This window comes from Orbicella faveolata, unplaced genomic scaffold (genome assembly GCF_042242905.1).
Source record: "Orbicella faveolata isolate gen_17 unplaced genomic scaffold, um_ofav_v1 contig_12, whole genome shotgun sequence".
NCBI lineage: Eukaryota > Metazoa > Cnidaria > Anthozoa > Scleractinia > Merulinidae > Orbicella > Orbicella faveolata.
This window is the reverse complement of record NW_028301539.1, coordinates 21,172,275-21,186,436: the sequence shown is the minus strand read 5'-3', so window position 1 is coordinate 21,186,436 and position 14,162 is coordinate 21,172,275. Positions and strand designations below refer to the sequence as shown.

The window sequence follows — 14,162 nt, the reverse complement described above, 5'->3', positions numbered from 1 at the left end:
CTCTGAAACGGACACAATTTTCCCTCAACCAACACTTATCGCCATTACAAGGGACAAGAATCTCGGCAACTATTTAAAGTTCTCACTAGATTGTTTTTAGAAACGAACAACTCTGTAAATCTACAAGTGACATGTAATTATGGAATACAAACTTACAGGTCAATCAACCATCTAAAGGAAATAGCCATGTAAAGCTAGATCTTCATTACAGAGTAAAGCAATGCCACGTCTTCCAAACTCACCTCCTAAAGCTGATAGCTTAAATACAGACGTTTTGAAACCACGAACGTCAAACTGAGGTCTACTTTCTTGCTTATATTTTGGCGCGTTTTGTCTTTCCATCAATCCGATGGAAAACTCTCATTTGACTTACAGTTTCCGATTTGTCTCCTAAAAACGTCCTTGCTTAAGGTTACCGTATACCTTTAAAGGTATCTCGCGTCCAAGGGATGTAGCGCGTCCGGTTTAAACTGTAGATACCTAAACCCCTATATCAAATTAAAGCTTATAGGGCTGGCTATCAAACTATACCAAGAGTTTTGAAATGAAATGAATTGTCGAAGTTTTCACGACCTCTAAATGTGAGCGTCCGAGCCATCTTTTGAGTCCCTTTTGAAAGCTACAAGTTAAAGGGAATTTGCTCGTTTCCCTCAAATTTGGACAGTAGTTAGCTAGTTTAACATATAAACAACAAAAAGGTGTCTGCAAACTTTTGATTTCCAAATATTTTTTCTCCTCGAACGATTTTTCTATGGTCACTCCAAATTTTTTTAATCTTATTTCGAAAATGTTCTGTAGCTTTTCACTTAAATTGAATATGGCAAATCGCAGAGACGTTTTTTTAGTGCTTTGGTTTCGAAAACTGAGGAACAAATTAAATAACCGAAAAACAAAATTCGCTTCGACTTGTAGCTTTCAAATGATGATTCGGACGCTCGCATTTAGAGGTCGTAGAAAATTCGACAGTTCAGTTAATTCTTGGTTTGATAGCCAGCTCTAACACCTTTAATTTGCTATAGGGATTTAGGTGTCTACAGTTTAAACCACCGGGCCCGCTATATTGCTTGGATGTGAGACACCCCTAAAGGTATATGGTAACCTTGAGGTGACTAACGTAAGCCTTGAGCGTTCATCAAGATTTACTTAGTGGAATGATTCCTTTTTGGGGAATGCAGATATGTATTTTAATGACTCCTTGAGTTTGAACAATATTTTAGTGATTGATGTACTTGTTCATCTTTTGTTAACTTTGTCATACAAAAAATCTATAAAAGGTGTCATTCGTCATGACGTTTTTTATGGTGACAATTAAGAAATGGAAAAGACCTGTGATTTTCTTAGACGACTATAGAACAGCAAAAAACGAGATGTCCCTTTTTATGTAATTAAAACTACTAAGAAAGTAACTAAGCGAAATAATTCCGGCTGACTTATATTTGGGGACAGAATTTTACTGTCGACACCCAAAAGTGACGACATCAGGCTCCTGTCTTGTACCCGTACCTATTTGCAAGAGATTTTATCAGCGTCTTAAATTAATGACCAAAACATGGTAATGCTAACGATGACATTATACCACAACTGTTCTGTCGTCCTTTCCCGGGAATTTATATTCCCTTTCTAAATCTCCGTCTTCTACTTGCACCGGTTCATTGAGTTTGTCTTTTGCCCCCAAAAAGTCGTGTTCGACGGCTCGGTTATCCGCTTGGTTGCTGATAAGCGCGCTAGTCTCCGTTGATTCAACAATCTTCTCTGCCCTTGGCGGGTCTGGAATCTGATCATGACAGTGACAGCATCTGCACAGTAGAACCCTTTGGACAATTGACAGTCGCCTCCAGACACAAACAAAGAGGATTAGCAAGACAAGAAGACTTGCTCCAAGAAGAATTGGCAACAAGATCTTCAACTCCCAATTCGAATTCAAATCTGAAAAAATATACATATCATGATAAGTTATGAGGTAAGTTTCATTGGGAAGTATTAAAACGCACGCGTAAGCACATGATTAAAACCGGGAGGATGATTGCTCTTTTGAGTCTACGTATTTTTATTAAATAGTTCGTCCAGAGGAATTATGCCTGCTTCTAATGAAAAATTAAACAAACGATAAACGCAATAGGGTCTCGGTTCATCAATTCACCTTGTCGCTTGAAAATGGTTCTTGCTTTGCCTCCCTCATCCAGCTGTTAATACAATGTCGACTTTTATTTAACCAATCAAACCGATGTTTATAAACGTTGGCTTTTAATTAAGAGAGTTAGGGAAGCTAAATATTGAATAACGATTTCCCACTCTAATAGACTTTGGCACTGGATGGAATTTTTTCAGTTGTTCTAAGGACGTTTGATCAGGCTGTAGTACGTCCTCGCGTATTATCCATTATTCAAGTTACTAAGACTCTTAACTAGATTGAGAAGACAACATCCCCTATTAAAACCGTGTCCGGACAAATTACGCGTTGAGTGTAACCAGTAGCCAATCAGATTGCTCCTGATTAACTTAACAAACACAGAATTGGCGAACTGTTTCCAAAAAAATTGTGGCATCCTTTTCCCAAAACCTAATCCTCGTGAAAATTAAAGTCATTAAAATGCTTTCAAACAGCTTTGAAAGGAGCAGCACCATCGTGGACTTCCTATACCACTAACCAAAACTAAACAAAATTATGATACCAACTACTCATAACTGAAGAGAAATCCTGATACATAGCTTGTTACCTTAACAATATTTAGAAACATTTCTTACCCTAACTTACCAAATCATGTAAATCCTAACCTAAATCGCACTAGGATGGGAGTTGTAGGTATGAAAGCTTTGTCAAGCCGCATTGCACCAAGTGGTTGTTAACTTTGATCACCAGTGTTGTAAGTAAAGTAAGTATAATGTAAGCAATTATGTGTTTTGCAATAGTCAACAGAATAATCTTTGTTATTAAAAACTGGATCATTGGATAATGCAATTCAGGACTTTTCATTGGCCTAGCCATCATGGTATATGAGCCATTATACCATGCTCTACAAATATGGTAAGCGTACGCCAAATTCGCGTTTTTATGTTTTGTTAGTTTAATTTTCTCTACTTTGGGGGGCGTTTTTAATAAAAAAAATTATTCCACTCGCACTTGTTGGATAGTCTATGAGACGATTAAAGCCAACTCGGCGCTACGCGCCTTGTTGGCTATCTATCATCTCATATTCAACGCGCGCTCGTGGAATAATTGTTACACATCAGGGATTTACCTCCAGGTCCAGATGAAGGAGTTTCAGTTCCAGTTGATGGCGTTACGGGACTTCCAGTTGGTTTAGGCTCAGGTCCAGTGGATGGCGTAGTGGATCCAGTAGACGGAGTAGTGGATCCAGTAGACGGAGTAGTGGATCCAGTAGACGGAGTAGTGGATCCAGTAGACGGAGTAGTGGATCCAGTAGACGGAGTAGTGGATCCAGTAGACGGAGTAGTGGATCCAGTAGACGGAGTAGTGGATCCAGTAGACGGAGTAGTGGATCCAGTAGACGGAGTAGTGTATCCTGGCGTTGTTGGTCCTGGTAGACATTGGTTGATGCATCCGCAGTAGCTTTTTAAGTTGAAGATCTGGCAAATGATCAGTATAATTTTGGTTATATACAGAGTACAATCACCTCAAAGCTATCAAGTCATGTTTTATCGGTTTCCTTTTCATGCTCAATATACGGGAAAAATCATCATTTTTTTCTTTAATTTTTAATATAATTGCTCAGTTTCGTGGACTGCTCATTGTAATTGAGCTGCTGGCTTCTACCCTTACCATAACAAATAACGAATCAAAGCATGTTACATGAATGCTGCATAAGTCGCGATAAGGTCCATAATGCTAGGAATGACCCCCCAAACATAGAGCTTAAGTCATAAACCAAGACTGTACATGGGGGGTGGGGGGAGTATATGACACTTTCAACCTTCAATAATTAAAAAGCCTTGGGCTCGCTCTATGAGATAACATCATCATCATAAATCTCCCATCTTGAACGTCAGAGGGTTAAAATGATATGAAATAATAGAAGTTCTCACCATATCTGCTTCGTTTGTAAGAGTGAACTTTGGAGCTTCCTGGGAATTGTTATTGCATTCCAGAGTAACTCTGGATACCGGTCCAGGGATGTCTGGGTTATATTTACTTAGAAAAAGAAAAGGAGAGGAGACTACATCACTAAGATTAGCGTATTTCATTGACTAATGTTTACGTTTGCGCATAGTCTCTTAGCTCATTATGTAAGCCAAGAGCCACTTTCTAAACTACCCCTTGGACTGTGATTAGGCAGTCCCCTTACCCACCAGGGTTCCTGTCAGGTATCATGATGCGACTTGGGAGCGCTACTCATTCACCTGGACATAATGCTAGTCCATCGTAGGTAGCCCAGCCTTCAGCCAGACCACCCGCAAGAAAGCCCTGCTTGTCGGGAAATCTTTACGACCCTCGCTACAGAGGATATATGTTCGGAATAGATAATAAAATAAACATTCCTACGAACTCCGAACAATTGTGCTTACTTACTGTACGGGGTATACAAGTGCAATTTTTCCATCTTGTGAAATGTCACACTGAACTTCTTTCTGTTCACCAATGTTAATGTAGTCAGGCGGATCTCCTCCCGTATTGTACTTACATAGCTGTAGATAAAAACAAACCTGAAGTAAACGATCGTGATATGAGCAAAATTCGATTGTAAATTGGTAATTTCTGAAGAAACGTTTAAAATATCGAGGAATGTGTGAAAGACAACTATCGAGAGCATTTCACTTGTTTTAGCACTCTTTTAAGAACTAAAACTGTCCATGATATCGTAGGTTATCGAGTAAGTGACTTGCTATTGCAGGACAACAGAGTGATAGATTGCCTTCTGGTTGGTTGATGTTCAAATAAAAATTTTCAAATGTTGTGTTTAAAGCGAAAAATGCCCTTAGCTACACTAAAATAGTTCTCAGGCATGTCACTTAAACTGAAAGACAGAAATATTTCAAATAAGCATTATAGGCTTAAAATTCCCAACTGGCGTTAGGCGGACCAGTATTTAGAAACATGACCGAGGAGCTGAACTAGGGTCTACCGAGAAACAACTCCAGCTTAGTGGCCAGAGCGGGGCTCTCCGGACTTCAAGTCCGGCACCCTAATCACTCAGCTAGGCTGCCTCCTATTTCGAATTTTAGAACGGTGGAGTTTAAAACAATTTCTTTCACATGCGTTTGGGACGTCAAAGTTACAAATTTGATGCTAAGTCTGTAAATCATGAATCGCACGATTACATGACATGATTACTATACTTTTATGCTTAGAATTAGCTGTGCCTCATAGACAACTTACTGCCACGTTTGTGCAGTTCCCCTGTGATGATATGAAATTGTAAGGAACACAAGGATTGTAAGTGTAAGTATAGCCTTTGTGTGGAAGGAATCCTGATTCTGAAAATCTTAAAGATGCATTTCAAAACATTAGAGAATACCTTTAAAAATGTGTCAAATACACTAATAAAAACAATTGACAGAGGAACATAGAAGAAAGGAGTTACCAAATTTATCAATTTCTTGGAGGCTGCTCGAGATAGATGAAAAAACCTGGGAAGGTTCTAACGAACTGAATATGAAAGACATCCTTGGGAATGAAGGCCTCTTGCATGTAGCTCAGTTGGTAGAGAAACACGCCAGTAGTACAGAGAACACATGTACTGCTGCAGTCTTATTTTTTGTTTGGCCGTACAAAGCAATTGCTTTAAATTGCTTGTATACTGCGAAGATCATTTAACTCATCTCATGTATGTCTCTCATCTGCTCATCATCTCTTCATCTATAGTCGATTTACCTCCTGCACAAACTCGTTCCCAGGGTCTCTCATCTTCCTGGGAACGAGGTTGTCTCCTGCATTTATTCCCACCTTTCTTTGTTTCCCATAACAATAGTACCATTTTCCTGATGCTGTTTTTGTTGTTGCTAAACTTTGTGTTTGAGAAGACGCTGTAAACCTCTTCTATTTATTAACCCTGCCGGCAACTCAAGTTGTGTACGAATTGTGTACGAAGGAAGCTTTGATTTCTGGTAATCGGAAGTGAAATTGAATTAACAAAAGGAATATTGCAAGTATTTCCCCGTTACTAGGGTGATAGTAAATTACCTTGGTTTGCCATCTGTTCTTCGATAGGGAAATAAGCTGTATGTTCCTTCGCTTGTCACACATGTACAGTTGTCTGATAAAGTGGGTATGAGATTACATCCTCCACGGATAACCAAAAGCAGAATAATTACGAAATATAACAGCAATTGCCAGATGAGGTTCTTCATTTCACCCTGAAAAAAAATTAAATAAATAAAACCTTGGTTATTTATGGCATAGCCTGCGAGCAGGCTCACGTTGGAGCACAAGCGCGCGCGGCGTAGTCGTAAGCGCGAAATCGAATGACTTTCTTGGCACCTCTTCACCAGACTCCTTCCCTCCGGATCGCTTTGCTCTTCGCCGCTCGCGCGCGTAACTCAAAGGTGAGCCTACTCGCACGCTACCCTTTTGAGATCCAGGAAAACGAGGCTATTATGTACTCGCTGCGCTCGGTCCGTACGTCCTGACCTCGAGCCAAATATTTTCCCGTCCGGCCCGACCTTACTCAGTCAATAAGCATTTTATCATATGACCACTTAACTGTTGAAAATTTTAAAAATTCTGTTTGAACCTAAATAGGACGCGATTACATAACATCGGACGGCCGCGCGCGGAACAACTACAGAAAAGATTCTACAATAAAAACTTGTCATTTATTTCTTCGCGTCGAACAAGAAACTCACAATTCATCGAAAAACACGACTCATTTTCTCATAATTGTTTTTCAATGTAAAGTCATGCTAAAAAGCCAACAGAAAGTTGACATAAAGCTGTCAAAAATATGTCAAAACCATCAAAAACTTAGCGAGTGACAAAAGCTCGCTTCGCGCTCCACTGAAATTGTTCACAAATCTTCCTCATCTGAAGACTCAAGAAAATGTCGGCGTCGTTTCAAGCCATTTGTCTTGAATCCTCTTGAACAAGGGAGAACCAGCAATTGAATATTAATGACACCGATGCTGGCTCCCGCAAACAGTGTCTGGGTTTGCTGACTTTGCTGGCTTTGCTGTCTAGTGGAAATTACATTATAAACACAAGCGAGTTTTATTATCTGGATGAACTGTACGGTAATGAACTTGTGTTCGTACTCAGTTTTGTCTCTTCAAACAACACTGATGTAGAAACTGCAGAGCAATTTATCCTTCTGTACACAAGGTATGTTTGTGATTTGTCTGGTTTAACCAACTTCTCCCAGAAACTCTGGAAACTCGAAGAACTTATATCGTACTTTGTTTTCTTCGCGTTGCCGGTTTTCTTGCTTTTGACCCACGATGAATTATTTGATGCTTTCCACTGAAAGAAAGAAGTTTCGCCTCAAGACTGTTTGCTTATTCCAAAGGTTAATTATCGGACAGTTCATCCGGAAAAGTTGTTTTCTTCACCACCTGCTTGCTTGTTGGCTTCTGAGAAAGTTGTGAACTTTTTCATTTGTGAGGAGTGTTGACTTTCTGTGCTTTCGGAGTGAGTTGGCGACTGAAGTAGTTGAGCATCGGACAGTTCGCCTGGATAGTAAAATTCGTTCTTAGAATGTTCACTTTCATCACTCATTTTGAAGAGAACAAAATTTTGCAGCAAAAAAATTGTTTTTGTCATTTACTCGCATCGATTTTGCTTTACGCGTTTCTAGTAGGGCCGTACACATTCCTAGTAGGGCCGTACGTGTTTTTCCGGCCCTATGACTTCGACGCGTACGGCCCTCATACGGGACCTTTTTTCTTATGGTTTTCCAAGGAAATTGCGCGCGGGGCCTTACGGGTCATATGATAAGTACTTTTACTAAATAGGGTGTGACAATTACACAATCTACCCACCTTTACCCTTGAATGACCTACACATGTCATGTCAATACCCGATACAAATTGAATGTATAAACGAGGAGGTGACATAAAAACTTTTATTTGCATGCAAATAAATTCATTTCATTTTTTTAGAACTTCCTTTCCGAAAAAAGAGAAGCTAGAGAATAGAAAGAGAATAGTTGACAGATGAATGACATGAATAAAACGATATTCCCGCTATGTTAGCAATTTTAAGCAACTGCTTTTTTGGCCTAACAAAAGACAACCTCAAATTAAAACAGAACTGCAACAGGATTTGAACCCAGGTACTCCGTGAAACTCGGGTGTTTCTCTACCTTTAGAACGACTTAAGGGGGAGTTGGTTATACTGGTTTACACAAAAACTAGCGAGTGACCAAGCCAGGTTCCGTTGTAAACAAGGTCTGGGAAGGAGGTCAATACGACCGGGATATCAAGTCAGTTTCTTCAAAACGGCATGACATCATATTAATTCTAAGGATACTGTCTACAAAAGGTATATTTACAGTAACTTGTAATCTGTAGGTTGATTCACTTTCAGTTCATCAGTCTATGTCAGCTAAATATGAAGTATGACATAAGTATGACATTTGGCTGGGGCTGTTTTTGTTCCTCTTTGGCTAGTTTTGCTGTTTGGAGAGAGGAAGAATTTCATGCAGTTTGATTGTATTGTATTTACATATTTTCAACACACATCAAATTATATTCTTTTCAAAATCTCAGCCTCGACCTCTCAGTCTCGATATTCTTATAAATTATATCCTTATTAAAAGGGAAGAGTGTAGTAACGTAGATAAATAGCCGCGTTTTCCGGAGACATGTAACTCTAGTAAAACCTTATCCAGTTGGAATTACTGTTGTTGATTAATGCACATAAAGAGCACGGCTTATGATCATTAAACCATGCCACTGTCGCGAACGTGCCATGTCTTCGCCGTCAGTTTAACCTTGTATTTTTCCGGATCAGTTTGTAACCGACCAATCCAGTTTTTCTGTAAGCGTGCCCCTTACGAAGGAAAAACATTTTTGATATCGGCAAGCCAGTGGTTTTGTCTACCCATGAGTAATCCGCACGTGATAAAGATGGAACTAAGTTTTGCTAATTTAAACCTGAACTTCAGTTTTGTCTTTCCAGAGATCACTATGGCACTGTTGCCTGCCTTGACAATTAAAATCACAACAAGTAGCGGTAAATATGCCTGCAGAATTTACTACCAGCGTGGCACGTCACAAGTTAACATTATTAAGCATGCAGTCATAAATAAACGACCTAAACAATTCTTACAACGAAAATCATACCTTGTTTGTTCGAAGCATTCGGTGTTGCTTATTTTGATCTCCCCAGTTACAAGCAAAAGTCCTTTCAACTTCCTGTAGCAAACTAATAAACAGAATAATGTAGAATTCTCAGAATAATGTGTCTTCGATCAACTTCCGCTCCCTCGCTTTAAGTAGGTAGGTTCTGCTTGACTGCTTGTTCAGTAATTTGCAATTCATGAATCGTCGCTGGATGAATAAATCTATGATAAGTTAACCTTCTGCAACATTACGTACACGGTTTCAAAACAATAAAATAATGTTTCACAAGGACTCTTACGGAAGCAAATGTTTCTTTACGATAACCGTGCACTGACAGGCAGCTGCATGTATAACGTCATGGCCGGATATCTTCGATTGTCCTCTTAGCGAAGAGATTTCCTGGAAGAGTTAACATAAAAATCGAGTTGAACGGATGGAAACGCGCGGTGGTCTCAGGTAAAACTTTCTAAGCGCACCATGTCGAAAGAATTCAGTTATTTCTACTGAATATTCAAAATATATATGTTATTTGCCGGCTAGGTCTTGAACATGCTACCCGAGGTCACAGTGTTTTACTATACGGACCGACCCTAAGCCGGCAAATAACATGTTTATTTTTTTTTCTCCTGCAGTAAATTGGCTTTACAGATTACAAATGGGTTTGTTTACGCAACTCTTGTCATTGAATTGGCTGTCGTCTACTAACGATTTGTAAAAAATCTCGGTAACGAGCGAGTAACTCAGATAGTAGACAAAGAAAGATGTATTAAAGAACAGATTTTTTTCGAACTACTTTATGTTAGTTGCATTTATTTCACCAGTTAAGTTCTCCAAAATTTGTTTTTGCGGTGTGAATTTCGTGCGAAGTTTGAAGTTTTAATACAGAAACAATTTTTGTCAGTCGTTGTTTTTAAAATCACTCGGAAATCAGATTTTTCAGAAAGCGAGGAAATTCGTTAAGTGTATTCCACAGAAATTCTCCTAAACACAGCAACGATCAGAGAGGTAAACTCGACTGAAATTGACTCCAATTTTACGGCGAGAGGAGCACAGGATTACGCGCCATTACAGCGCCAAGCTACAAACAACCAAGCAAACTCTCACAACTTCACAAAACACTCGATTGAATTTACTTACCATGACTTTCCGTGCCATTTTAAAGTGAACAGAGATAAACTTGCGTTGACTAATCGCCGATGGACGAGTAGAGAAGGCAAAAGACTGACGATTACCGCCAACTTTTAGGAGCTAAATTTAGGCAGCGAAGGAAAAATTCTGGCCCGTAGGCCGTATCGTAAATAGCTGGACCGGTCACGTGCGTATGATTAGCCAATCAAATTCGAGGATTTATGAATCCGGCCCGCTCAGATGCTTGAGAAAAAAATAATTTGAGATCCTGACCGGATTGAAAAGTTCGATCCAAAATTTAACTTCTCAGGCAAAAAAAAAAAAAAAAAAATCGACAGACACGATGGCAAAACCAGGATTAGCTAGGATTAGCAAACTTGACAGACTTGATGTACTAACCAGAATCGAAAGACTCTTTCTGCAACCAAAACCCGAGAAAGCCGAGAAATCCTTTCAGCCTGTACAGCTGAAATCACGACCTAACTTTCCAGACATAACGTTGTTATTACACGTTTATTTGACCTGCAGACAGGAGACATTCGACATATCGCTGTCTGATTTTATTTCACCAGCTCTTCGCGCTAACCAAGGCGGGGAGCGGGGAGGGGGAAGGTGGGGGGGGGGGGGGAGGGGGGTTATAGTAATTCTAAACAGACTTGTTTGTTGTTTTATTAATAAAGCTCATTCACACTTGCCATGGCTTGGCGTCCTACGATGACCTTTTAATGTAGTCACGCAATTTAGTGCTTCAGTGAAAATTGGAGAAAATGTCCCAAAGGAATACTATTCTGTGTCTGCCCTATGTGTAAAAAGTTTACCAGAGGCGATTCATCTCATTCAAGAACAGTTCACCTTACGTTAAATATAGTCTTCTGAGCTGGAGCGACCTTATTGTAAACTTTTATATACTAGTAAAGTTAGATGGCAGCTCGTTTGACCATCACGCGTGTCTGCCTCGCAGCTCAGTCACGGTTTTGATTTGCTTTGGCACGTTACAAATGTCTAACACTATAAACACTATCTCTTCTTTGGCGTAAATCACTTCAATTTCGTATTGAAATTCTATGTGGAAAATCACTATTGACTATGCCAGTAAACTGATTACACCTCGTTACGTGGACGTACTTGGCCATGATGTCATCTATTGTTTCTATTCCTAGAACTGATCGCTGATCGTCACGTGTTTACGTGACTATTTCATGGGAATCGAAACAAAGCTGCTGTGCTATCATCTAAAAGCGAGCGGTGCGTGGATAGGAGATAAACATAAACCTCCGTTTTAGCTAAGAAAATCCTAAGGAGACCGAGATTGTTATTGATTGGGTTGCAGAGCGAGGGATTGTCTTGTTATCTACTTTTGAAGTAAGTATGAGTATGTTGAAATACGAAATGATCAGATGTAACGGTTTAACCTTTAGATGTGTTGGATGGTAGAAATACCTTTTACTGCACGTCGGAATAAGGCACAAGTCAGATAAGTTAGATGGATATTCTCAATTTCGAAACATATTCTTTTTGAACATTTCTTGATGTAGCCCAGCTGATGGAGCTTTCGTCTCATATTGAGAGAAAAGACCGTGATCGATTGAAATTCCACGATAGCTTGATCTCTGAATATGTCATGTAAATAGCGGCTGTAACAGAAGTGGAAGTATTAGCAACCAAGATGAAGTGCGGTTCCTAGTATTCTACATATATTAGAGTAGTTTGCTGTTTCAAGGAAATTCTTACGGTGCAAATGTTCATGGCCGGATGTATTTCAATCCTGCATTCACAAAGAAGTTACTGAGTCGTATCTAAAAGCTATAAAAGCTACGATGAATTATGTTTGGCGCTAGCTAAGTTGCAATATGCCTTTCGAAATTACCTTAGTGACTCATGGATAGGAAGATACCATCTGTTTCGCAATCCACCACTGGTATTGTGTAAGCACAGACACATTCCATGGACGACCTGAAAATCCTCTTTGTCGTGATGTTTATTGCGCATGTTTAACACGTCATGGTCAGTGATTGACATTTCCTAGAAATACTTTTTCTTTTTAAGTGCCTGGGTATACCTTTCAGTGGTAGACTATTGACAGCCCTTGTCTGGGATCGATGTTATGTTTCCTAGAAATTTTTTTTCGCCGGCACGGGGCACTCCGAATGGCGACCGTTCATAATAATTTTTTAAATTGTATTTCTCGCCTCTTTCCTTTCTGATTTCGTCGCAGAATGATATGGGGGATTTTTTGTATCCATAATGTTTTCTTCTTCTAGCCGGTCATTTCTTAACGAGATGAATAAAAAACTGCATTCATTTGCTTCATTAATTCTATGCCGGAATGACAAGATTTAGGCACACAGACGTGAGTTTAAAGCCATGATATATAAGTAGTGTTGTGGTGCCAACATCCGTCAGTGATAAAATGCCAACAACAGCGATGAGGCCGAATATGATATTAAAAATCTTCTTTTCGGCTGATTAGGCTGCCTCGTAATTCTGTCGATATCGTTAGTCTCAAAAGAATTATTGGCATGTTTGCTCTTGTATGCTTTTAGTTTTTAACAATTAGTTCTATAGCTTTCGCTAGTGTATATTTTAAGTAAGTAAAGAAGTCATGATTTAGCAAATCATGCTTTGAAATCCATTCTATTGTGTAAAAAAATTAGGCAATAACTTTGGGGCCTCTTTTTTTTTTTTGAAATTTCTAAATCCGGTTTTCTTCATCTTAGTTCCTAGCTCTCCTCTGGGAGAATAGGGCCATAAAAATCTGGTTTTAGCTGGTACGAATGGTGTACAGGTGTATGGTGTATTAGGACAGAATACAATTATTAAGTGATTGGCGTGTTAGAAGTTCTAATCGACTTGCATGGTAGCACCTTTCTAACTACACCACAGTGGTTGAGTGATTGGTTTAGCCATAACTTTATGGGTATTCTTTTCTTTCCTTAGGCCAAAATGAAGCACGGATATCTATTAGGACTCATTGTCTTATGGAATATTTACGTCAGTTTGGGCCAAAGCATTGAAATAATCAACAACTGTACGTGTAAAACGTCTGATGGAGGAATCTACAGCTTGATGCCGCTCCGAAGAACTGACGGACTTCCAAAGTAAGCTTAAATCCAAGGAATGGGGAACAGGAAATGGGAAGAAAGCTTTTTAATTGACTTATGACAGTAATTCAGTAATTGGCTAGCTATGCTTAGAGTGCTAATCCTTGAGATTAATTTAAACAACTACTCTAGATCTTATAATGAGTGCGGTGAGCTCCAATCAATCATATTACATATGATGTTCCTTCCTATCAGATCCCATCGGGAGCAGGACTAAAACTAACAATGATTACCTATATTAGTGGTCCTGCAAATCTTGCTTGAACCTTTGTTTGGTTTATCAAGCTGTAATCAGTTGTAGTGTATCTGAGAGTTATTCTTATTTTTTTTTTTTTTTTTTTTTTTTTTTTTTTTTGGTTGGTGAAAATGAAACCAGCAAATGTAACCTGGATATTAATAAATGGTAATTGTATCTTTTATGATGTCATTTTAATATTATTCGCAGTAAAATTAATAGATTCTCACTTTCGTTCCTTGATTACCCGCCAAGTGTGCGGTTTTGTTTATTACTATTATTTTATGTTTTTGTGTTTGTTGAGTTCATAATGTTAAACGCAATTGGTTTTAAAAGAGGAATTTCACTAAATGTATTCGAAATTTTGTTTCTACTCTATTTTGTAAATTCCAGGAAAGGGAGGCAAATTCAATTATTTGTTCTGGAGACAGCAGTTGACTAATATTAACCGCCAACTGTTTTAT

General features: G+C 39.0%; 2 protein-coding genes across 9 annotated transcripts in view; one reads left to right on the top strand and one right to left on the bottom strand.

Annotated features, from left to right (window-relative positions):
- Positions 1-1,159: 1,159 nt before the first annotated feature.
- LOC110062879 (uncharacterized) lies at positions 1,160-12,879 on the bottom strand. 7 transcript variants are annotated; one of them, XM_089282793.1, is made up of 9 exons: positions 12,230-12,307; positions 9,533-9,633; positions 9,235-9,316; positions 6,140-6,312; positions 5,336-5,441; positions 4,529-4,644; positions 4,045-4,150; positions 3,240-3,588; positions 1,160-1,926 (listed from the first exon to the last, which is right to left on the bottom strand). In XM_089282793.1, the coding sequence occupies exons 3-9, from the start codon at positions 9,250-9,252 to the stop codon at positions 1,571-1,573; spliced, it is 1,224 nt and encodes a 407-aa protein (XP_089138919.1). In that variant the 5' UTR covers positions 9,253-9,316; positions 9,533-9,633; positions 12,230-12,307; the 3' UTR covers positions 1,160-1,570. The 7 variants fall into 7 exon arrangements, with proteins under 7 accessions (XP_089138919.1, XP_089138918.1, XP_089138917.1 ...); XM_089282792.1 differs by lacking the exon at positions 12,230-12,307 and adding an exon at positions 10,372-10,960; XM_089282791.1 differs by lacking the exon at positions 9,533-9,633 and having other exon boundaries at positions 12,230-12,879.
- The window catches only part of LOC110062874 (uncharacterized), a 9,582-nt gene continuing 6,949 nt past the window's right edge, over positions 11,530-14,162 (top strand). The window contains exons 1-2 of one of the 2 annotated variants that reach the window (XM_089282813.1): positions 11,530-11,724; positions 13,300-13,460. In XM_089282813.1, the coding sequence (XP_089138939.1) occupies positions 13,306-13,460 (155 nt within the window). In that variant the 5' untranslated portion in view covers positions 11,530-11,724; positions 13,300-13,305. The remainder of the gene's footprint in view (positions 11,725-13,299; positions 13,461-14,162) is intronic. The other variant, XM_089282812.1, reaches the window with a different exon arrangement.